The sequence below is a fragment of the Eriocheir sinensis genome, chromosome 60 (assembly GCF_024679095.1).
Source record: "Eriocheir sinensis breed Jianghai 21 chromosome 60, ASM2467909v1, whole genome shotgun sequence".
Taxonomy (NCBI): Eukaryota; Metazoa; Arthropoda; class Malacostraca; order Decapoda; family Varunidae; genus Eriocheir; species Eriocheir sinensis.
Window position 1 is genome coordinate 9,569,969 of NC_066568.1, and position 23,862 is coordinate 9,593,830.

Consider the following 23,862-nt stretch of genomic DNA (forward strand, 5'->3'; position numbering starts at 1 on the left):
CACTGAGCTCTCTCTCAACGCAAACAAATAGTGAACCTTTAAATAATACATACACCTTGAGTTCTCACTAACGTCTCTATAACTGCAAACAAGTGTTCCTCTTATATGCATACACTTTGATGATTAACGTTTCTGAATGTATACAAATATTGAACCTTTAAATGCATACAAAAGTTAGTGAAGCAATGTAACACTCCCCTTCAAGTTAACAGGTAGTGGCACAGTGGACATGAGGTGGGTGTGGTGGAGCTTAATATACCATGTCACCGAGAGCCCCAAGTTATGTCTTTTGTTCTTTGTCGTCAAGTTACACAAATGCCTTAGGTGGTGGGGAGTGTCAGCCATGCCACACTATGACGCAAGAGGGGGAGGGCTTGTGTCTGAGGGCATAGAAGTTAGATGCTTGTTCTAGAAATTAAGGAAAGGAGGTGAACAGACTTGTGAGTGAATGGAGCTGTGTGTGTTGACTGATTTCTATGTTTGTTTTTGTTTACATTTGTTTGCTTGATTTTGTTTATCCATTTTCACTTCCTCTTTCTCTCCTCCTACCATCCTCTTCCTTCCTCACAACCCTCCACTTCCTCCTCCTCCTCCTCCTACAATCCTCTTTCTTCCTCACAACCCTCCACTTCTTCCTCCTCTTCTTTCTGACAACCCTCCACTTCTCCTCCTACCACCCATTCTTCCTGGCAACTCTCCTCTTCCTCCTCCCCTCCACACACCTCCCTTCCCTTCACCTCCTTTCCAAACACACCAAAATCTCAACAAATTTAAATTAGCCTAAAAGATTCCTATGGGGTCTGTCTCTCCCTCCCTTGGCCCCCCTCCCTACCTCAGCCTGGCTCAAGCTTGCTAGTCCCTGCAGGTAAGACATACAGACCTTAATAGTACTCCTGGAGCCTTATTTTTAACCCTTATCATCACAGTTTTGAGTGTATACAGAATGCCTTACGATGCAGGCGACTTCACTCCCAGACCCGACACTTGACTTGACAACTCCCAAAGTCCTCAACCCTTCAACTTGACAACTCCCAAACTCCCCAATTCGACATGTCCCCAACTTGACATGTCCTCAACTCGATCATTTCCCAACTTGAAATGTCCCCAACTTGATAATTTCCCAACTTGACATGTCCTCAACTTGATCATTTCCCATACTTGACATGTCCCCAACTTGAAATGTCCCCAACTTGACATGTCCTCAACTTGAAATGTCTCCAACTTGACATGTCCCCAACTTGACCGTTTCCCGACATTCCCAAATGCTCTCGTAACCAACACCACTTCCCCGACAGCCCCCCAAAACATCCAGTGAACCAAGCAAAGGGTAGCAGACTCTGGTTACCAACACCCTTGAAAAACAGTGCCATCTCAACCCTTAGTGCCTCAAAACAGACACTTTCACCACTGACATTACCTTGAGTCACCCTTCCATCGGCACTGTTCAATCTATGCCCCAAACAGTGACACCTTTCTCTCTTCAACACCCTTAAAAACAGTGCCATCTCAACCCTTAGTGCCTCAAAACAGACACACATTCACCACTGGCATTACCTTGAGTCACCTCTCTGTTGGCACTGTCCACTGTAGGCCCCAAACAGTGCTACCTTCGCCTTCTTATACCCCTCAATAAACAGTGCCACCTCAATTCCTAATGCCCCAGAACACTTGCTTGAGTTGGCCCTCCCTCGGCACTTGTCTTGGCCCTCTCAGCACTGGACACCGATGCCCTGAAGGACCTCTTGTTCGTGTGGGTTGAGGTGTGGCACAAAGGCAGAGAAGGCCGGGTGCTGCGCGAAGGTCGTGATGAAGGTCGTGAGGTACTGCTGAAGGTCAAGGATGTATAGGGGGTCGCTGGCCTGGGGGGAGGAGAGATAGACTGTGTTAAGGCTGGGTGTAAGGGTATAGTTTTGGTTTTGTTTGTTTTCATGTTTTTTGTTTACCGAGATGTGGTCCAAACAGTTACTTACACACACACACACACACACACACACACTACTTCTCCTCCTCCCCCTCCCAGTCACTCACAGCATCAGGGTCCTCTTCATCATCAACAGTGTCAGCATCGTAGCCCGGGAAGGCAGCGGAAGGCGCGAACATTGAGGCCAGGCTGCCGTCCCCGTTGGCGTGGCCCTCCTCCTCGTCGTCCTCCCAGCACTCATCCTCGCTCTCCTGAAGACAAGAGAAGGAAAGAATTAATAAGTGTCTCTCTCTCTCTCTCAAATATCCCTTTTCCCTTCCTCCCTTCCTTCCTGACTTGTTATCTCTCCTGAATGTACATAAGAGTAAGGAACTGCTTGTATAGAGAAATGTATGAGTAAATTATACTTGTCCTTATGAGAAAATAGATAGATAGATATAGAATAAAAAAAGATATTGTATGAATTAAACACACACACACACACACACACACACCTCATCATCATCCTTGGTCATATTCGAGTCTATGGCGTTGGCGAGTTCGTTGATGAGCAGCTTGAAGATCTTGACCAAGACCGGCACTTGGGTCCACTGCTCAGGCCGGGCTATGCGCTGAGACCGGGTCCTCACGCGCGCCTCGGGGGAGAACACCTGCGGGGGAGGGGAGGAAGAATTAGCTGAGGGAAGTGGAAGAGGGAAGGAAAAGGGATTTAGTTGAGAGAGAAAGGTAAAAAGAGCTTATCATAGGGAGAAGATGGAAGAGAAGGGTATTTAATTAAGGAAGAAGGTGAGGGAGAGAGAAGGGAGGGAGAACTAGCCGAGAGGGTGAGGGAAGGAGAGTTTAGCTGAGGGAGGGAAGGGAATTTATTAATCACTCACCTGGTCTCCCTGCACAATGATCCCCTGCAGCCTGGCGTCATTGGAGGTCACGCCATACTCCAGCAGCTTCGCCAGCGCCACCGCACTCACCTGTGGACGAGAGGAACCTGTGAGCTGAAACTGTCTCAGAATACGGGCCTTTTAACCCTCTCAGTCACAGCAAGGAAAGGGTTAAGAGGAAATGGAAGAGGATTAATCCTCTTTTAAATCTCTTAATCCTCTTCTAAACATCTTAATCCTCTTCCATTTCCTCTAAACCCTTTCCATACTGTGACGCCGACATCTGCGTCATGTATTGAAAGGGTTAAAGCTCTATCTTCTACAGCAGATGTCCCTCCATTATTTCCCTTATGCCTTTCCTCCACTCTCTCTCCCTCCACCAGCTTCCTCATACTTCCCCTCCACTCTCTCCTCCACTACTTGTCCCTCTCTCCCCTCCTCATGCCATTCCTCCATTCTGTCTTCCCCTCCAATGCCTCTGTCACACCTTCCCTCTACTCTTTTCCCCAGCACCTCCTCCTCCCTTTGTACCTCCCCTGCCTCACCTTCCCCTCGTACGCCCCAAAGAAGAGGTGTTGTTTGGAGCACCACTGCGTCAGGACAAAGTGTAGCGCCGACTGTCCTGACGGCCCCGGAACGCCCGCCAGGAAGTTCAGGACGCCCTCCAGCTGTGAGTGCACCAGCTGGGCGTACACCAACACAAGGTTCTGCACCACTGACAAGCTCTCCGCTCCCTGGGAAAGGTTAGGTTAGGTTAGGTTAGGTTATATGAGAACTACTGAGGACACAAACAGACACATACACACACATTGACAGGCTCTCCGCTCCCTGGGAAAGGTTAGGGACATATGAGAACAACTGAGGACACAAACAGACACATACACACACATACAGTTTATCTTCCTTATTCCTTAATCTAACCTGACCTTGCCTCAACTTTTCCTTATCCTAACCTAACTTAACCTTGCCTAAACTTTTCCTTATCCTAACCTAACCTAACCTAACCTTGCCTAACTTTTTCCTTATCCTAACCTAACCTAACCTAATCTCTCTCTCTCTCTCTCTCTCTCTCTCTCTCTCTCTCTCTCTCTCTCTCTCTCTCTCTCTCTCTCTCTCTCTCTCTCTCTCCTCCTCCTCCTCTTGTAAAAGGCTTTCAGATCCCTGGGAATGGTTAGGAAGGGGACACACATTCATATACACACACACACACACACACACACATATAGTTTATTTTTCCTCTCCCACTCTCTCCCTCTTCCCTCTTCTTTAACAGACTCTCCACTCCCTGGGAAAGGTTAGGAAGACATTACGAATACTCCAACTCCATGAAATAGTCTCCTTCCTTCCCTCACCTGTAGCTTGCTTAGGACGGCTCGGAGGAGAAGGTCAAGGTTATCCCCAAGGTGGTCACCGGCCCGCCTGATGAGTGCTGTGATGAGGCGGCCGACGAAGGTGGCCGTGTGCTCGCTGGTGGCCGGGGAGAGGAGCTGCGTGGCCACCTGGACCACATACTGAAGGCCGGACCGACCCTCAGCGTCACGGTAGGCTATGACCTGTACAGGGGTAGGTTAGGGTGAGGGAGAGTAGGAGAGGCGGGATGTGTAAAAGAAAGAATAATGGATAAAAATAGAATGTACTGAAGAATGTAATATGAGGGTGGAAGAAGGATGATAAAAGTAAGATAAATAAGTGAATAATAAAAGAATATAATGAAAAAATGTAATTGGAGAATAAGAACGTCATAGAAACATAGGAATAAAGTATTGTGAAACACACACACACACACACACACACACAACTAGGTAAATACACACACACACACACACACACACACACACAACTAGGTAAATACACACACACACACACACACACACACACACACACACACACAACTAGGTAAATACACACACACACACAACTAGGTAAATACATACACACACACACACACACAACTAGGTAAATACACACACACACACAAGGATACACTATGATATAATAAATCACACACACACACACACACACACACACACAGTTGGATATATGCAGATACGGAGACAGGACCACAAGAGCGTAAAGCCCAGGCCCTGTAAAACTACAATTAAGTAAACTAGGTAAATACAGCATTATTTTACAAACATACAAAAACAATAAACTACACACACACACACACACACACACACACACATTCACGCACAGAAATACCCCTCTGCACAGTACCCACACAGCCCATACCTCCCTGCCCCCTTCACCCACCTGTTCCGGGGCAACCGAGACATATGCCCTCAGACACTCCCCTCCGTTCTGCAGCGTTGAGTTGTCGTCAGTGTTGAGCGTCCTCTGCAGCACCGCGGGGAAGGCCACCCCCAGGAGTGGCTCACCCAGCGGGGGCGTGGAGGAGCGCACCATCACCTCCAGCATGTCCAGGGCCACCGCCTGCATGCCTGGGGGGACCTAGGGGGGAGGGAAGGGTGAGGGGGTGAGAAGGAGCTGAGTGAGTGGTAAGGTTTCATATTTATCACACAGCTGTTTCTTGACCTTTATTTCTTTTATTTGGCTTTTTTTTCATTTTTTTAGGAAGAGTTAAGGATGATTGAGTAATGAGCTTTCCTATCATCACTGCTGTTTCTCGGTTTGTTTTTATACAGTGATGGAAGTATCCTTGCCTTACGATGAGGGTGGGTGCCGAGAAGGACATCATGGGTTTAATGGGTGGGTATGAATGAGAACCGATCTCTCTCACACACAGCTGTTCCTTGGGATAATATGTCTTACGAGAATCCCTTCCTAAGGTCAATAATAGCTAGGGATGAATGGCAAAGCTTCCTGTAACATGTAGCTGTTTCTCGGGTTACGTTGAGTTACATTACGGGAGGAACCAATCGTTAACCTGGTAGCAGTGACGAGCCAAATTTGTGGCTTTACCGTGTAGCAGTGACGGGCCAAATTTCTGCCATGATATAAGCCCCACAAAATAGATGATACATGAACTGATCACAAATGCGTTGATATGTATTATGAAATAGTTTGCGTGAGTGATGATTTTTTTCTCATTCTTCTCGCTTAGAGGGAAGGGCCTTTAAGAAACATGATCCCCGCTGCTACCGGGTTAAGAAACATGATCCCTGCAGCTACCGGGTCAAGTTGAACTCATGTCTGTTGAATATCCTAGTATAGTTCAGCTTATCCATTCCCAGAAAACTCGCCGTAGCCGTAACACTCGACTTACGGCAAAACGCAGATTATACAAAACAAAATAACTTCAAGGTTATAAAAAGATCTATATAGACTTACATAAGTTATTGATTCTAAGTGTGAGTCTTGGTCCGAGGATGAGTGAGTGCTTCCGCCTCCCCCGCCCGCCTGGGAGCCCCACGGCCCTGAATCCATGGACTGTAACAATGCCGAGAGACTAACAAAGGATTCTTGACCATGTAAAGCAAATCTACCAGTGCAATGACCCACTACCAGGAGGGAAAGAGGTGCAGCCAGGAAGATACGGAGAGGACGGTAAGTGTGTGGATAGAGGATATGAATGATTAAGTTCTTGATATCATGTTGATACAGAGAAAAACTACAGGGATGGAGAATAGATGGAAAAACTTGTTCATCGAGGGTAAGAATGGTTAAAAACTTCACCTCTTCGTTTGATGCCGATACAAGAAACATACCCCAGTCTCTATCTACGCTCGTTTACAATGACCTGCCTGGATATATGAGCTACCAATTATACTTTTGTACTTTCCTATAGAGTTGTGTACAGTGGGCTATACGTAAACATATCCTAGTCTCTGTATCTACGCTTGGAGATACGAACGAGCTACTGAAATTGTTAGAAGCTTAAAGTTGGACATTCGTCTGAGTGTAAAACATCGTATTCAAAGGGGAAATTATGGACTTACGGATAATGAAAAACAACTCACGAAAGACCTTAAAGAACTAATTGCCTTTCGTACAGAAATTTTGGCGTTTCTCCTTTCGTAACACAAGCAAAAGAAGGAAGAGGCGACGGAGGATATAACAAGGACAAAACAATAAAAAATACACATAAAAGATATAAGATAAGAGACATAAGGATATAGGACAAAAATTAAATTACAAAAACACAAAATACAAGAGTCAGGGAGTTCAAAAAAAGGAAAAAAATACAGAACACGAGAGAAAACAAGAACATAAAAGAAGAAAAAAAGAAAATTACAAAAACACAAATTACAAGTCAAAGATATATAAAAAAAAAAAAAAGAAAACAAGAAAAAAATAACAGGAAAAAAAAAAAAATACACTGACACAAACCACAAGAAATGCCAAACAGCGAATAATGAGCGAAAAAAACACAAAAACATCCTCCTTCCTGACTCACCTTGTCCGTCGAGGCGTTGAGAATCGATGCTAGAGTAGGGATGAACTTGGTCTGTAGGGTCGTGGAGCAGGCTGGACTTGCGCACAACTCCCTCACGACATCCTGCACAAGGGCCACCAACACAGGGTCATTATTTGCCTTGATAAACACCGCCAGGCACAGGGTAGAAATCCGGCCGACGTTTGCTGCGGTAAAACTGGCGTCGACCGAAACAACAGTGCAGCAGGTTTCCAGGATGAGCGAGAGGACTTCGGACGACGCCTGGGTTGCTAGGTTGACCAGCCCGTCGAGGATGGAAGGGAGGTATGCCTGGAGTGCCCCCGGCCGTCCGCTCCCCTTGAGGTAGTCGCAGAAACCCCACACAGCTCTAGGGGTATAGGAGAGACAGGTTAAGTTAGGTTAGGTTAGGTCAGAATGAAATATCGATACACACAGCTTTAGGGGTAGGGAGAGAGAGAGGTTAGGTTAGGTCAGAATGAAATATTGATACACACAGCTTTAGGGGTAGGGAGAGAGAGAGGTTAGGTTAGGTCAGAATGAAATATTGATACACACAGCTTTAGGGGTAGGGCGAGAGAGAGGTTAGGTTAAGTCAGAATGAAATATCGATACACAGCTTTAGGGGTAGGGAGAGAGAGAGGTTAGGTTAGGTCAGAATGAAATATTGATACACAGCTCTAGGGGTACGAGAGGTTAAGTTAGGTTAGAATGAAATATTGATACAACAAATGAAGATCGAAAGAGAGAAGGAAAAAATCTACACTTGAAAGAAAATTAAAAGAATGAAAATAAGAATGAAAGAGAAAACTACATAGGAGAGATAAAAGGGAGATGGAGAAAACGGATAATAAAGGAGGAAAAAGACAAATAACAAGAAAAATGGAGATAACAGACGACTGAGAGAGAACCAAAACCATAGAGAGGGAAAGATCGATAAAGAAGGAGAGGAAGAAGACAGAAAAAGAAATAATGAAAGAAACAATGCATGAGACAAAGACAAAAAATTAAAGGAAAAAGAAAGATCTAAATTAGTAACAAATAAAAAACACAAGAAACTGAAGCATGAAAGAGACAAAAAAGAACCAAAAAAGGGAAATGAAAAGAAAGATAGAAATTAGAAGCAAATAAATAGCAAGAAACTGAAAGAATAAGCGACGGAAAAGACAAAAATTAAAGGAAAAAGAAAGACAGAAACCAGTAACATAAATAACACAAGGAACTGAACGATTAGCGACAGGAATAATCAACCGAGGTCCAACGAAGACTCACCTAACGCCCGACACCCTGATGATGGGGCTGGGGGAGTGGTTGAGGGCCGAGATGGTGGCCTGCAGGAACCGGTCAAGCATCTCCTCCGTCACCGCCTGGCCGAACCGACTGCCGCACCACAACGCTCGCCCGGACAGGAACGGAGAGACTGGGGGAGACGAGGAATCACAGTTATCATGTTTGCTTTTCATTATTATTCTTTGGTACTAATTTTAATGTTTCTGAAGATACGCAAACGGCTTTTCTTTGGTCCTATATGTTTTTGAAGATACACAAACGCCTTTTCTTTACCTCTACGTGTTTATGAAAAGGAGTGATTGTAGGAGGGGCAACACATACTGAAGGAAATTCAAACTTGCAGATGTTATGGGAAGACTGCAAATACAATCAAACCTTAACATCCTTGGAGGTCAGGTAACAGACACACCTGGGGATATCTGCTGATAGGTGGCGAGTATCAAAAGTGGATACCCAAATCTTAAACTTTATAATATCTACGAGCTACACCGACACTGCAATGCTAAATACACGGATGTTCAGGTTTGGCTGTATAAACAAATAACCAGACAGGATAATAGCACCCAAAACATAGCCAGTCATCCACCCCACTCACAGTTTGGGTCAAGGTCCGCCAGCACCACCGACTGAATGAAGTTCGTCAGGTCAAACTGGAGGTGACCCTTGGCGACCTGGTCCAGTATGAGGTCGCGGACTGATCCCAGGGCAAGCATGACGGCCTCGTGTGTCTTCCACCAGGCAGGGTCACCGGCCGCCCTCTGACCTGCTGCACGTTCCAAGTGTCTGCCCACCGCCACCACCAGCCCCTGACCACACTCCTCGGCCAGCTCCTGACACAACGCCTGGGGAGGAGGAGGAAGGAGAGGTCAAAGAGGGAGGTTCGACAGCCCTAAGGTAGTTCTCGGTCAGTATATTTATTTCTATTTATTTATTTTTTTGTGTGTGTTGACAGTAATTAATTTTGGTATGCTTTTTATATTGGCAGTTAAGTGAAATTTGTTCCTTATTAATTATTTTTGACAGCAAAGAAGGCACTTCATGGGCAAAACCAATATATCAAAGGGGAAAAAATCATTGTTGCTGTGTTGCCAGGGTAAAATTTGATGTTAGTGTGTGTTGCCAGGGTAAAATATGGTGTTAGTGTGTGTGTTGCCAGGGTAAAATATGGTGTTAGTGTGTGCTACCAGGGTAAAATTTTATGTTAGTGTGTGTTGCCAGGGTAAAATATGGTGTTAGTGTGTGTTGCCAGGGTAAAATATGGTGTTAGTGTGTGTGTTGCCAGGGTAAAATATGGTGTTAGTGTGTGTGTTGCCAGGGTAAAATATGGTGTTAGTGTGTGTTGCCAGGGTAAAATATGGTGTTAGTGTGTGTGTTGCCAGGGTAAAATATGGTGTTAGTGTGTGTGTTGCCAGGGTAAAATATGGTGTTAGTGTGTGTTGCCAGGGTAAAATATGGTGTTAGTGTGTGTTGCCAGGGTAAAATATGGTGTTAGTGTGTGTTGCCAGGGTAAAATATGGTGTTAGTGTGTGTTGCCAGGGTAAAATATGGTGTTAGTGTGTGTTGCCAGGGTAAAATATGGTGTTAGTGTGTGTTGCCATTGTTGATATTTGGCGTTTTTGTATTGCGAGTGTCAAATCAAGTGTTGCTGAGTTTCCAGTGTGTATAGATGTATCCCCTCACCAGCAGCAGGTCTTGGGCGGAGATTCTGACGGAGTATGCGAAGCTGTCCTCATCCTCATCCTCAACAAAGGCATCCGGGTTGTTGGTCCAGTTCTCAATCTGGCATCAGAAGGAACAGGACCAGAGTAAGACAGTGAGATGGAAGAGAAAACCATATATATATACAGACTGAGAGACTCATAACACAGTCCATTCCACCCCATAAGGGAAAATAAGGGTGTTGAATGAAGAAGAAAACATGAAGAATAATGGAAAGCAGAAGAGACAGAAGAGTAAAAATAAGGGGGATGATAAATATAAGAAGAGAGACAAAAAGAGAAGAGGAGAAGGATGATAAAGCTGATGGAAGGAAGGAAAGGAGAGGAGGAGGAGGAGGAGGAAGGAGACACATTCAAATAGAAGAAAAGTATGATAAAAACTATTATACTAAAGGAAAAAAAGAAGGAAAGGAAAGAAGAAAGAAGACATACAAAAACACAACCTCCCTCCCTCCCTTCCTCCTCATTCTTCCTCTCTCCCTCCTACCCCCCACTCACCTGGTCCTCGGTCATCTGCATGTATAACAACAGGTAGTATACGAGGTCCGCCACGCCGCGCCGCACCAGCTGTTTGTGCTTTGTTGTCTCCACCAACGCGTGAACGAACTCGAAGATGGTGAACACAAGATTCTCGAAGCCTAGGACCTCGCCTGATGAAGAGGAGGATGAAGAAGTAAATAAATAAATAAGAGAGATATATACACTTATTATTGTTATTTCTTTCTTTTTTATATATGTTATTTTTTCTGTTATTATGATGTTCTTAAGATAGGAATTTTGCCTGCTCTCTCTCTCTCTCTCTCTCTCTCTCTCTCTCTCTCTCTCTCTCTCTCTCTCTCTCTCTCTCTCTCTCTCTCTCTCTCTCTCTCTCTCTCTCTCTCTCTCTGTCTATCAATTCCTCATTCTCTCTTCCTCTATCAATCCTTCTCTCTCTCTCTCTCTCTCTCTCTCTCTCTCTCTCTCTCTCTCTCTCTCTCTCTCTCTCCCTCTCTCTGTCTATCAATTCCTCACTCTCTCTTCCTCTATCAATCAATCCTTCTATTTCTCTAGTATTTACTCTCTCTCTCTCTCTCTCTCTCTCTCTCTCTCTCTCTCTCTCTCTCTCTCACCGTCAGAGTCCACCGGGTCATCTGCGTCCTCCCTGGCGTTGACGGTTGTGTTAACGTAGGTCTCGGCGCTGGTGGTGAGGGTCTGCCACACGGGACCCAGCACCTCACCCAAGTACTGCCCCATCTGCTTAGGCACGTTCTTCATCAACACCGTCAGGGCTGTGGAGAGTTGAGGGCGTGTTTATATATGTGGGTTGGTTAGGCTAGGTTAGGTTAGGTTGGATTGGTTTGGTTAGGCTAGGTTAGGTTAGGTTGGTTTGGTTAAGCTAGGTTAGGTTAGGTTGGGTTGGTTTGGTTAGGTTAGGTTAGGTTAGGTTGGGTTGGTTTGGTTAGGCTAGGCAAGGTTTGGTTAGGTTAGGTTAGGTTGAGTTGGTTTGGTTAGGCAAGGTGAGGTTAGGTTGGCTTGGTTAGGTTAGGTTAGGTTTGGTTTGGTTTGGTTGGGTTAGGTTAGTTTGGTTAGGAGACGGATATTTACAGCGTGAGAGGGTGTGTTAGTGTGATCTGGCTTGGTTAATTAGCTTGGCTTGGCTTGGTTTGGTTAGGCTAGGTTAGGTTAAAGACAGTGGCAAAAGAAGAATAAGAGGGAGAGAATGATATATATAAACTGATGCAGGTAACCATGATTGTAAACAATTAAATAGATAAATAAACTCACTCCCCCAACCTCACCCTTCTCCTTGTACTCACCACTCAGTATCTCCTTTTTGAGCCCCGAGTCTGAGGTGAAGCCGTCAGGAGTCTGGAGACCCTTGACGAGCGCTTGGGTGAAGGCTGGCAGGGTGGGGTACAGCAGGGTCTTGGCCAGGCTGCGGTTGTACTCCCCCATCATGCAGATCAGGTTGGCAAGGGTGCTGAAGATCTCGACGGCGCGGCCACGAGTGCGGATGCCGTATTTCTGAAGGGGAGAGAATGAGTGTTGGTGTGTTTTTGGAAGTAGAGAAAATGTTTGCGTTTCTGAGAGAGGGAAGAGTGTTAGCGAGTGTTTCTCATAGGGTGAGAGTGTTAGTGTGTGTATTTCTGAAAAGGAGAAACAGCAAGGGAGTGTTGGTGTGTGTTTCTGAAAGGAAAGAGAGTGTTTGTGTATTTCTGCAGGAGGAAAGAAAGAGTTTGTGTATTATTGAAAGAGGAAAGGGAAAGAGTCTGAGTGTATCAGTGAAGAAGGACAGAGAGAATGTGTTGACGTATTTCTGAGAGGGAGCGAAAGCGAGCGCGTGTTGGTGTATATCAGCAGGAGGAAAGAGAGAAAACGAGTGTTTGTGTATACTGAAGGAAGAAAGGAAGAGTGTATTTCTGAGTTCCTAAATAAAGTGGAAATGGCTCCTTGTCTAGTACTGTATTTCTGAAGGTATAGGCAAGGTAAACGTGATCAGACCATGGAGAATTACACACACACACATACACATAATAAAGAGCATAGATACAAATAGGTAAACACTTGCTCAAGTTGGGAGAGTACCTGCTGGCGATTACGAGTCCAACATGTGATCAGGCCGTGGTGAATTAGACACACACACACACACACACACAGGCTCACCTCCTCCTCGCAGAATATCCTGTACATCTCTGGCAGGATGACGGGTGCAACCTGAGGGATGTGCTGGTCAGTGAGGTCGCGCGAGAACTCTGTCAGGACGCGCATTGCCCCGTGGACCGGCGCCTCCTGACCTGTCTTTAGGGCCGCCATCAGGAGGTCAAAGAGGCCGCACCATTGGTCAGGCCAGTCCCAGTGTGCGATGGCAGAGATTGCGTACGCCACCGACGACCTGGACGGAAGCAATGAGAAAAGTGATAAATGATTCGTTGGTGAAAGAGAAAAAAATATATAGGTAAGAATATTAAGGAAAGATTGAGGTGTTGTGTGAGATAAAAAGGAGGAAAGTGTGTTGATAAAAAGGAAAAAATGGAAGAAGAAAATACTTGTTGATAAAAAGTAATAAATTAGTAAATAACAGAAATAAGAAAATATGAAAAAATAATAAATGCCTGATGGGAAGAAGGAAAAAATAGCCCTGAGTAAAAAAGATTATGTAATACTAAATAGAAAAACATTAACTGATAGAGAAATAATTTGAGAGCTAGAGGGATATTAATATTAAAAAAGAAGCACAATAAAATAAAATAACAACAATAGCAACACTCACCGGACTTTGCTAATGGGTTCATGAAGGCCATGCGGCAAGAGCTCCCGGATCTTGGCCTTGGCATGGTCTGGACACACGGGAACACGGAACTGACAGACAAACACACACACACAGAGGAGGTTAATCATGGCTACGTAACATTTTCCTTCATTTATTATCATTTGCTCTTCATTTGCTCATTATTCTATTATTATTTTCATCTTTCTTCTTCATTAATGGTGAAATGATAACAGCACAACACACATATGTTTTTACAATAAAGGAGGCAGCTCAGGAGCGAAAGAAAACAAGAAAACAAAAATGAAAAGGCAAAAGAAAAAAATCTCTGGCAATATAAACTCCTGCAAATAGTTAGCAGGAGTTTTTATCTGCTCTTGCTATTACAATATTAATCATTTATCTGTTCATTTTCTTCTCCCTCCTCATATAATGCTCAAACAGAGAGCATTACAACATACAGTAGTTTGTCCTCACCTTGTCTGACTCTGTGGACCAGTGAGCCTCCACATACTGCTTCAGGAGGACGGAGGCCAGCTGCCGGATGGGGAGCGGACCACTGCGGTCCAGCGTCAGCTCAACCAGGTGCACGCCAAACTCTGGGGTGCAGTTATTATTAGCACTGGTAGTGGTAGTATTAAAAGTGTTAGTAATTATATTTTCTCTCAGATAAAACGAGTCATTTCATTATGAGTCATGGGATTGGCTCTGTTTTAAATCATCATGGTAGTAGTAGCAGTAGTAGTACAGTCGTTCCTCAAATAGTACAGTTTCAGTTTTATACGGATTGTCATAGATGATCTTTTAGGATTTTTAAATTAACTGCTCGTTGGGAAATTTAAAAATCCTAAAAAATCTTCTTAGAAAATCCACATAAAACCAAAACCGTACTATTCGAGGGACAACTGTATTGGGAAAAAGTGTGCAACTCCTCCCTTTCTGCCCCACAAACTAAACATTTTTTCCTCTCTTGTGTGTCTTTTCCTGTCTCTTAAATTCAGACAGTTGGATCTGGCCCCCAAAAATAATGCTGATGCTGGAGTGTTGTCATAAAATGCATCCATAGTTCCCATCTCATTTTCCCACTCTGTAGACATGAAGATTAAATTTCTTCTCCATTTCTTCCCTCCACAATCTTGTATCCCAACTGAAAACCTTTACCAGTTCTTCCTTTTTCATCCCTTACAAGGCTCTCAGTTTTTTCTTTTCTTTTACAGCAGAAGAAACAGCTCAAGGGCAAAAAAAAAAAGGAAACAATGATGAAAAAAAGCCCGCTACTCACTGCTCCCACAAAAAGCGCTCAGAGGAGTGGCCAAAAGAGAGGTCAACTTCGGAAGGTTGCTGGATATATTCTTCAGGTATTTCTTGGTGCTGTTTGCTTACTTATAATGATAGTTTAACCCGGTAGCAGCGACGGGCCAAATTTGTGGCTTAACCGTGTAGCAGCGACGGGCCAAATTTGTGGCTTTACCGTGTAGCAGCGACGGGCCAAATTTGTGGCTTTACCATGTAGCAGCGACGGGCCAAATTTGTGCCATGATTTAAACCCCCAAAAAATAGATGATACATAATCTGATCACAAATGCTTTGATATATATATATTATGGAATGGTTTGTGTGAGGGGTGATTTTTTCTCATTTTTCTCGCTTAGAGGGACCATTAAGAAACATGATCCCCGCTGCTACTAGGTTAATAATAGTTTAAGAGGTATGGGAGTCAGTGCTCATAGAGGGTGCACTGATGCCTTCAAATGTGTTTAATAATCTAATTTATTTTTTTCCTGAGCCATGCCCAGTACGTATTACAATCTGTATCTCACGAGCACTGTGTCCCCCCGTCAGGCACAGACACAGCATACTTATAATCCTTGTCTTGTGGATCAGTTCCCTCAACGCCTCCCTCGCGGCCTGAACTCCTCCGCCTCTTCCACTTTCTTCCTCCCTTCCGTCCCTCCACAGGTCAGGTCAGGTCACAGACAAGAGCATAATCCTTTATAATCCTCCACTTAAGTTTTTTCTGTTCCCTCCACGCCTTCCTCGCGGCCTGAACTCCTCCGCCTCTTCCACTTTCTTCCTCCCTTCCATCCCTCCACAGGTCAGGTCAGGTCACAGAAAAGAGCATAATCCTTCATAATCCTCCACTTAAGTTTTTCTGTTCCCTCCATGCCTCCCTCGCGGCCTTAACTCCTCCGCCTCTTCCACCTTCTTCCTCCCTTCCGTCCCTCCACAGGTCAGGTCAGGTCACAGAAAAGAGCATAATCCTTCATAATCCTCCACTTAAGTTTTTCTGTTCCCTCCATGTCTCCCTCGCGGCCTGAACTCCTCCGCCTCTTCCACTTTCTTCCTCCCTTCCGTCCCTCCACAGGTCAGGTCAGGTCACAGAAAAGAGCATAATCCTTCATAATCCTCCACTTAAGTTTTTCTGTTCCCTCCATGCCTCCCTCGCGGCCAAGGACCCTACGCCTCTTTCACCCTTCCCGTCCCTCCACAGGTCAGGTCAGGTCATAATCCTCCACTTTTCTCTCCATTCTCTCCACCCTTCCCTTATATTCCTCCACTTTTGTCTCCGTTTCCCTCCACGCAGCCCGCCATGCCTCCCCTTCCTCCACCTCTCCCCGCCTTCTCCAGCCTCCTCCTCACCTTCCGTCACCTCCAACACATGTATTTGTTCCTCCGCCGCCCGTCGCACCTCCGCCTGTGGTGAGAGGATGTTGTTAAGGTTGTCTATGAGCGCGTCCCGCAGGCCGCCGCTCACGTCCGCGCCCGCCATCACCACGGCATTGGACACTGGCCGAGACCCCGAGAGAGGATGGCTAGTCTTGCCCTCGGGACGGGAGATCATTTACGGGATTTTAAGGGAGTTTTAGTACTTTAGAGCTCAAGATTATGATTTAGCTATTTTTTCTATGATTTTTCGTGTATTAAATAGCTCGTTACAGGCTTTTCCACGCTCCAAATAAGGTTTTCTCTGTCTCATTCCGGGCTTTTTAGAACTCAAGATTACGGATTTTATGGTGATTTAGAGCTCAGTATTACGATTTCACTGTTTTTCTATGATTTTCCGTGTATTAACTAGTCCATTGCTGGCTTTTCTACGCTCCAAATAGAGTTTTCGAATTTTTAAGATTTTTAGAGCTCAAGATTGCGGTGTTTTTAGGGATTTTATAGTGGTTTAGAGCTCAAGATTATGATTTCACTGTTTTTCTATGATTTTCCGTGTATTAACTAGTCCATTGCTGGCTTTTCTACGCTCCAAATAGAGTTTTCGAATTTTTAAGATTTTTAGAGCTCAAGATTGCGGTGTTTTTAGGGATTTTATAGTGCTTTAGAGCTTAAGATTATGATTTCACTGTTATTCTATGATTTTCTGTGTATTAATTAGTCCATTACAAGCTTTTCCACACTCCAAATAAGGTTTTCTCTGTCTCATACGGGGCTTTTTAGAGGATTTTTAAGGTTTTTAGTGCTCAAGGTTACTATTGCATTATTTTCCTATTTTATATATGATTTCTTACATCTTATCTACCCTTTAATAGGCTCTTCTAAGGTTCAAATAAGGCTTTCTCAGTGGTTGACTTGAGGCTCCTATATGCGGGATTTTATAGTGTTTTAGAGCTCTAAGTTATCATCACGTTGTTCTTTTATGATTTTTTATATTAACTACTCCATTACAGGCTTTTCTGAGGTCCAAATATATAAGGGTTACTCAAGGGGTATTTCTATGGGTTTTTAGTGTTGAAACTTATCATCACGTCCATTATATATGATTTTCTGTGCCTTAAATACCCCGACATGTTCTTGTATAGGTTTTTCAGGAGCCGATAGGTTTTAAAATAAGGCTTTTACAGAGTGCAAGATGGCGGACACGGAGAGTACGTGCACCTCAGTGGACGAGCGAACCGAGGACCTTGTGTCGCCCACGAGGGACGCGCTGGTGGACGGCATCGTGGGGCTGCTGAAGCCGTGCCTGGACCAGCTGGACGACCGCGTGAGGGCCACCAGGTGAGGGCCATGGCGGTGCCGGGTGGCCCATGGGCGGAGGGCGGGGGGCGGACAGTGCCAGGCCATGGGTTAAGGGCAAGGGTTGAGGGTCAGTGCCAGGAGGGCCATGGGTAAGGGGTAGGGGGTGAGGGCCAGTGTCAGTGCCAGGAGGGCCATGGGCGGGGGGCGGGACAGCCTTCCTCGGGGCCTGTCAGCTGTGGCCATGGGCAGGTGAGGGCCATGGGTTGAGGGCAGGACAGCCTTCCTCAGGGCCTGTCAGCTGTGGCCATGGGCAGGTGAGGGCCATGGGTTGAGGGCAGGACAGCCTTCCTCAGGGCCTGTCAGCTGTGGCCATGGGCAGGGACAGGCCAGGCAGGGTGGTGCAGGACTCTGTGTGGCCTGTACCTGCCCTGCCCTGCCCAAGATAATGTGGAGGCTGCCCCTGCCAGGCTCAGAACAGGCTGGTAGGGGCTGGGCTGGGCTGGCAGGGGCTGGACTGGGCTGGCAGGGGCTAGGGTGGGCTGTCTGAGGCTGGACTGGGCTGGCAGGGGCTGGACTGGGCTGTCAGGGGCTAGGGTGGGCTGTCTGAGGCTGGGCTGGGCTGGCAGGGGCTGGACTGGGCTGTCAGGGGCTAGGGTGGGCTGTCTGAGGCTGGACTGGGCTGGCAGGGGCTGGACTGGGCTGTCTGAGGCTGGACTGGGCTGGCAGGGGCTGGAGTGTCAGGCAAGATTGTGGACTGGGCTGGTGGTGAGTCTGGCAGGGGCTGGGGCTAGCAGGGTCTGGAATAGGGTGGCAGGGGCTGTAGGCTGGCAGGGAGAGGCTGGGGTGGGCTGGCAGACAAGAGTGTGAAGTAAACTTAGATAGGCAGGGCTGAGGGCTTAGAGACTTTACCTTTTACCTCTGTGCAGCCTGACCCTTGACCCTTGACCTCTTGTCCTTAGGGTGAGCCAAAGTGAGCTCCACCAGCAGCTTGAGGGCCTGGCAGCAGAGCTCTCTCGAATACAGGAGCAGAGCAAGTGTCCGCTGCAGCTGGATTCCTACATCAAGAAGCTGCAGAACGCCAAGAGACGCGTCGTAGTGGTCAACAACATCCTGCAGAACACACAGGTAAGGCGGCGGTCCTCTGTGGTCTTCGTCTTGAACTAAAGGATATGACCAATGTGGGAACTAATGATGTTTAAAGGTACACAGACTAACGATAAAACAAAAGGTGCAGTGGCAGCGGCAGCCCTCTGTGGTCCCTTTGTAGTGCGGCGACTATGCCTGATGAACGAGCCTCCCATAACCCACTTAGCCATGGGGTGCCTCTTTGGCCGACTCGGGAAGGAGTGGCTCTCCCGTCACGCTGGTCGCAGGTTCAATCCCAGGCAGCCGGGGAATACCCTCTCCTTGTTGTGATTAATTTCTCGTGTGTTTCGATACATGCAGAGAACGTGTGGGACCAAGAGAGTAATAGAAAAAGAGAATAGAAAATCTCTTCATTAAACCTTGTCTTGCACTAAAGGACCCAGACCATAGAGGGAACTTAAGGGAAGGGATTGACAGGAAAACTAAAGATATAAAACAGTTAGGGACATGGATTAGTAAAGGAACAATAGATATGGTTACACTTAGGGCAGCAGACCAACAGCAAAAGAAAATGTAGTCACAGAAGATATAAGCACTTAGGGACACTGACTGACAGTACAACAAAAGATATCTAAAAAAAATACAGGATAAGAAGAAAAATTTGCCACAAGTATATAAATGTCAAACCTACATAGGCATTTGATAACTATGATAATAATGATAGTTTGATTTTGCACTGGGATGTATAGAAAAATTATATCTTAGAATAATACATGGAAAAGAAAGGAGGGTAGTTCTACAGTTTTGCACCCAATTAAACTATAAATAGCTAGATAGTTAATTAATGAACTAAATAATTCTCTCTCTCTCTCTCTCTCCCTCATACTCAGAGCTGTGGATAGATAGATAGATAAATAGTTAAGGAAAGAACACAGTAATCATCTCTCCCTCTCTCCCTCCCAGGACCGCCTCAACAAGCTACATACACAAGTCAACAAGGAGAACGCCCGACGCCGCGCCCTGCTGGAGTCACCCTCGCCCTCATCCACGCCCTCCACCTCACTCCACGCCCCTTAGATCCACCCTCTCCTTGCCTCCACCTCCTTCTGCTGTCCCCAAGTCTTCCCTTCTTCCAACTTTTCTTCCTCTGTCATTCCACCTCCCTCCATTTATCTTCTCTTTCCTTCTTTCCCTCCTCAATCTATATAATTCTACCTCTCTCTCTTCCTCCTTCCCTCCTTCCTTCCCCCCTCTCTCCCTCCCAAGCCCAAGACACATTCCAGGTTACCATATGCTACCAAATACTCGCTAGAAATATATTTAATCCCATATCAGTATAATGTTGTGTCTGTAACGGCTAGGGTCCATACAATTAAACCTATCAGGCTCCGTATACTACCATTTCCCAAGCCCACAGAGAAGACTAACTGGGTTTCCATGGTTGTTTTTCCCTCTTATGGCGCTGGTCGGGTTAAACTATTACTAGGGTCACAAAGCAGTCCTTGAGAATCCTAGGAACTTCCCAACGAGAGGCTTTTCAGAGAGGCACAGAGAAGACTAACCCTGTTTTTCCCTCTCAAGGCACAGAAGTCGGGTTAAATTATCACTAGGGTCACGAAACAGTCCATGAGAATCCCAGGCTTTTCATAGAAGCAAACTAAGGTGCCGATAGGTTTAAAAATACAGGCTTAAGTTCCCCCTTCCCTCCTTGCCCTGTCCTTCCCTCCTTGCCTGTCTGATCTATAACATTATCTAGTCATTAGTATAGTAATCTGTCTGTCTGTCTATGTATCTGTGTATTATGTAGGAGGAGGAGGAGAAGGGGATGAAGTGTTGTCGATATCAGAGAGGAGATAGAAGAATGTTTAATTAGAAGAAGAAGAGGAGGAGGAGGAGGAGGAGAAGGGATAGTAAGAACATAAGAACGTAAGGAGTCTGCACGAGGCCGGTAGGCTTACACAAGGCAGTAGCAGAGTCAACAGAAGAAGAGGAGAAGAACCAGAAAAAGGAGAATAAAAGTGAGACAGAAGAAGGAAGAAAACAGGAAAAAAAAGGGAAGGAAAAAAGTAAGTTAGAAAGAAAGAAAAGGAAATAAAAAATGAAGCTTAGCAAGGACACCACCTCCACCACAATCACCACACCTCTCTTCCACCACATCACCCCTGACGACCTCGACCACATCTACGACCCCTCTGAGGACACCTTTCTCCTCATTGACGCCCTCGAGAGTGACCTTGACCTTTTACGCTCCAAAAACCCAACCGTCTGTATGGAAGTCGGGTCAGGTTCAGGGGTCGTTATAACTGCCCTGGCGACTGCCCTGGGGTCACAGCGGCTCTACCTGGCGACCGACATCAACCCTAGGGCATGCCGTGTGACCCGAGACACTGCGACCTTGAACCGGGTCACCGTACATGCGATCAACACAGATTTGACCAGAGGAATTCAACCTGGCGGAATCGACGTCCTAATCTTCAATCCGCCTTACGTCGTGACCCCTTCGGATGAGGTCGGGAGCGGTGACCTCGAACACACATGGGCGGGAGGTGTGTCGGGTCGCGAGGTCATGGATCGGCTCTTCCCTAGGGTCCCGGAGGTGCTGTCAGAGGATGGTGTGTTCTACCTGGTGGTGGTGAAGGAGAATAAGCCGCAGGAAGTGGTGGAGGTCATGTCTGGCTTGGGGTTCGAGGGGGAGTGTGTGCTGTCGAGGGTGACTGGCCCGGAGAAACTGTCGGTCTTGAGGTTTATGCGCAAGGGGGAGTTTGTGTAAAGGGAGCGGGATTTTTATTTATTTATACAACTTTGGGGGGGTATTTTATTTTTATTTATTTTCCTTTATTTTTGTCCACTTTCTAAAGTATGTGCGCGAGGGTGTGTGATAACTTGCCAAGGCTCATTGCATTTTCCTCTATCCATAAGTAAGGTTTAAGTAAGGTCTTTGTTGCATTAAGTACATTATTTTTAGATCAGGTCAGGTCAGGTCAGGGCAACACTATATTAATTTTTTTCTTTCTTACACTGGTGATAGGCTGTGTGACAACTTCCCAAGACTCATTACATTTCTCTCTATTCATACGTAAGGTCTCTGTTGCGTTAAGTACATTATTTTTAGATCAGGTCAGGTCAGGGCAACACTATATTAATTTTTTTCTCTCTTACGCTGATGATAGGCTGTGTGACAACTTCCCAAGACTCATTACATTTCTCTCCATACGTAAGGTCTCTGTTGCATTAAGTACATTATTTTTAGATCAGGTCAGGTCAATGCAGCACTATGTTCATTTTTTTCTTTCTTATGCCGGTGATAGGCTGTGTGACAACTTCCCAAGACTCATTACATTTCTCTCCATACATAAGGTCTTTGTTGCGTTAAGTACATTATTTTTAGATCAGGTCAGGTCAGGGCAATACTATATTAATTTTTTTCTTTCTTACGCCGGTGATAGGCTGTGTGACAACTTCCCAAGACTCATTACATTTCTCTCCATACGTAAGGTCTTTGTTGCGTTAAGTACATTATTTTTAGATCAGGTCAGGTCAGGGCAACACTATATTAATTTTTTTCTTTCTTACGCTGATGGTGGTCTTTCATGGGGTGCCTGGTGGGCAGCCTCAGCAAGTGTTAATAATGGTACCATCATCTTGCTTCTCTCATCCTGTCCCATGGAACTCATCACTGATCCTCTTGTCTAGGGAGAGAATCTAGAGTCCAGGTTGATATATGGTCTTCAGGACAGCATGTGGGTAGTCTTGGGCCACTTGGCAGTAACTGAACACTGGCACCCACACACAGACCACTCAGCCACACACAGACCATTGCATTAAGTACATTATATCGATGTACTTCCATTCCCTCTCAGTTACACAACACTGTCAGGTAATCATCACATTAACTACATTATATTTAAATCTACCTTTAATTTCTTTCCCTTTCAATTAGGCAAACACTAAATCAGGTTACCATTGCATTAAGTACATTAGATTGACATACTTTCCCTCTCAATTACATAATATTAAGTCAGGTATTCATCACATTAACTACATTATATTTAAGTCTACTTTTCTTACCTTAGACCCAGAGAGAGAGAGAGAGAGAGAGAGGGAGGTCGCTGTAGTGAGGGTGTTAGCCATAGGGACAATAGATTACTGTATACATTAAAAAGTTTATTTTCGAGTAATACATCAAATTGTTATACATACATACATACATACTAATTAATGTGTAGGAATACCAATGTGATTTAAATAAGGTGGAATGCATGTGTGTGTGTGTGTGTGTGTGTGTGTGTGTGTGTGTGTGTGTGTAGGGATGCCCACCTGTGTGTAAAAATGGTGCTATAAAAAGTCTATGGCAAAATAATTCAATAATAAACCTGCTTATGTGAAAGAATGTTTGATTTTTCCCTCTACTACTACTACTATTACTATCTATATCTAACACAACCTATTCCCCTATTCAAGGCAGTGTGTCTATCTACTACGACTCTATCTATCCATCTATGTGTATCTATCTATCTCTGGCACCTTAATCCCTCAAACCATCAGTGCCTCAATCTTCCCCTCTTCCCTTTCTCCTCCTCCTCCTCCTCTTCCTTCTACCACTACACGAAAATCTCTCACAGCAACACAAGTTCAGTAACACAAAACTATTAGATATAAACAGGAACTCAATCTTACCAACAGAAACATATTATAAAAATGGAAGAAAAACGAAATTACGAAAAATAAATAACAGGAGTCTTAGCAACTAACACGATCTCGGAAACAAAAAAAGTTGAAATTATATACATACAAAAATAAAGAAAAAAATAACTACAACTACTACTACTACCACTACTACTTGGCCCCACTATTCACACTTTTCTCTTAGCCTTATCTGTCGGTGCATTCGGATTTTCACCCTTGTAGAAATCCTTAAGGAGTTGAATTGCGTCTCCCGCCCTCACACCCTCAACAATCCCATACGTGTGTTCGTACATACGTGGGACATCAACCACCGAACCGCAGCCCCCAAAACGATCATTAGAGCATCCGTACACTAGCCTAGCCACGCCCAGCTGTCCTAAGGCATCCGCGCACATCCCACAAGGCTCAACGGTTACGTAAATTTCGATCGCAGGGAACACAGCTCTCTGGTCCAACCCCATAGCTCGGCACCAGTCTAGGGTTCGATCGACGCAGTTTATCTCAGCGTGTCGGGTTGCGTTGTGGGTCTCGTTGACGGTGTTGCGTCCCCTCGCGATGATGGTGTTGTTGTAGACGAAGACGCAGCCCACTGGCACCTCCCCAGCCACCAATGCCTCCCTCGCCTGCTCGAATGCCTCCTCCATGAATGCCTCCTCCATTTTCTTCATGGTTGCGCGTTGTTTAATTAGGGGTGGCTTAGGTATAATAACAGAAGGTGG

General features: G+C 45.4%; 4 protein-coding genes across 33 annotated transcripts in view; 2 read left to right on the forward strand and 2 right to left on the reverse strand.

Annotated features, from left to right (window-relative positions):
• The window catches only part of LOC126985897 (importin-9-like), a 17,506-nt gene extending 1,293 nt beyond the window's left edge, over positions 1-16,213 (reverse strand). Inside the window, exons 1-19 of one of the 2 annotated variants that reach the window (XM_050841415.1) lie at positions 16,049-16,213; positions 13,886-14,007; positions 13,412-13,500; positions 12,805-13,033; positions 11,958-12,165; positions 11,271-11,429; positions 10,660-10,811; positions 10,124-10,222; positions 9,039-9,285; positions 8,426-8,573; positions 7,157-7,523; positions 6,091-6,189; positions 5,053-5,250; positions 4,152-4,352; positions 3,345-3,533; positions 2,800-2,889; positions 2,416-2,571; positions 2,029-2,172; positions 1-1,859 (exon numbers count right to left, since the gene is read on the reverse strand). The exon at positions 1-1,859 is cut by the window's left edge and continues 1,293 nt beyond it. In XM_050841415.1, coding sequence (XP_050697372.1) covers positions 1,710-1,859; positions 2,029-2,172; positions 2,416-2,571; positions 2,800-2,889; positions 3,345-3,533; positions 4,152-4,352; positions 5,053-5,250; positions 6,091-6,189; positions 7,157-7,523; positions 8,426-8,573; positions 9,039-9,285; positions 10,124-10,222; positions 10,660-10,811; positions 11,271-11,429; positions 11,958-12,165; positions 12,805-13,033; positions 13,412-13,500; positions 13,886-14,007; positions 16,049-16,178 — 3,177 coding nt within the window. In that variant the 5' untranslated portion in view covers positions 16,179-16,213 and the 3' untranslated portion in view covers positions 1-1,709. The remainder of the gene's footprint in view (positions 1,860-2,028; positions 2,173-2,415; positions 2,572-2,799; positions 2,890-3,344; positions 3,534-4,151; positions 4,353-5,052; positions 5,251-6,090; positions 6,190-7,156; positions 7,524-8,425; positions 8,574-9,038; positions 9,286-10,123; positions 10,223-10,659; positions 10,812-11,270; positions 11,430-11,957; positions 12,166-12,804; positions 13,034-13,411; positions 13,501-13,885; positions 14,008-16,048) is intronic. The other variant, XM_050841416.1, reaches the window with a different exon arrangement.
• Positions 16,214-17,242: 1,029 nt separating this feature from the next.
• Positions 17,243-19,569, forward strand: LOC126985904 (SNARE-associated protein Snapin-like). The gene is made up of 3 exons (XM_050841452.1): positions 17,243-17,410; positions 18,331-18,496; positions 19,421-19,569. Exons 1-3 carry the CDS (start codon positions 17,265-17,267, stop codon positions 19,532-19,534), a joined length of 426 nt encoding a protein of 141 aa, XP_050697409.1. The 5' UTR covers positions 17,243-17,264; the 3' UTR covers positions 19,535-19,569.
• A 983-nt stretch (positions 19,570-20,552) lies between these two features.
• LOC126985899 (methyltransferase N6AMT1-like) lies at positions 20,553-22,760 on the forward strand. 29 transcript variants are annotated; one of them, XM_050841430.1, is made up of 3 exons: positions 20,553-21,538; positions 21,677-21,712; positions 21,851-22,760. In XM_050841430.1, exon 1 carries the CDS (start codon positions 20,556-20,558, stop codon positions 21,225-21,227), a length of 672 nt encoding a protein of 223 aa, XP_050697387.1. In that variant the 5' UTR covers positions 20,553-20,555; the 3' UTR covers positions 21,228-21,538; positions 21,677-21,712; positions 21,851-22,760. The 29 variants fall into 29 exon arrangements, with proteins under 29 accessions (XP_050697387.1, XP_050697392.1, XP_050697401.1 ...); XM_050841435.1 differs by having other exon boundaries at positions 21,856-22,760; XM_050841444.1 differs by having other exon boundaries at positions 21,989-22,760.
• LOC126985903 (tRNA-specific adenosine deaminase 2-like) lies at positions 22,718-23,823 on the reverse strand. The gene has a single exon (XM_050841451.1). The coding sequence runs from the start codon at positions 23,809-23,811 to the stop codon at positions 23,311-23,313; it is 501 nt and encodes a 166-aa protein (XP_050697408.1). The 5' UTR covers positions 23,812-23,823; the 3' UTR covers positions 22,718-23,310.
• Between the last annotated feature and the right edge of the window lie 39 nt (positions 23,824-23,862).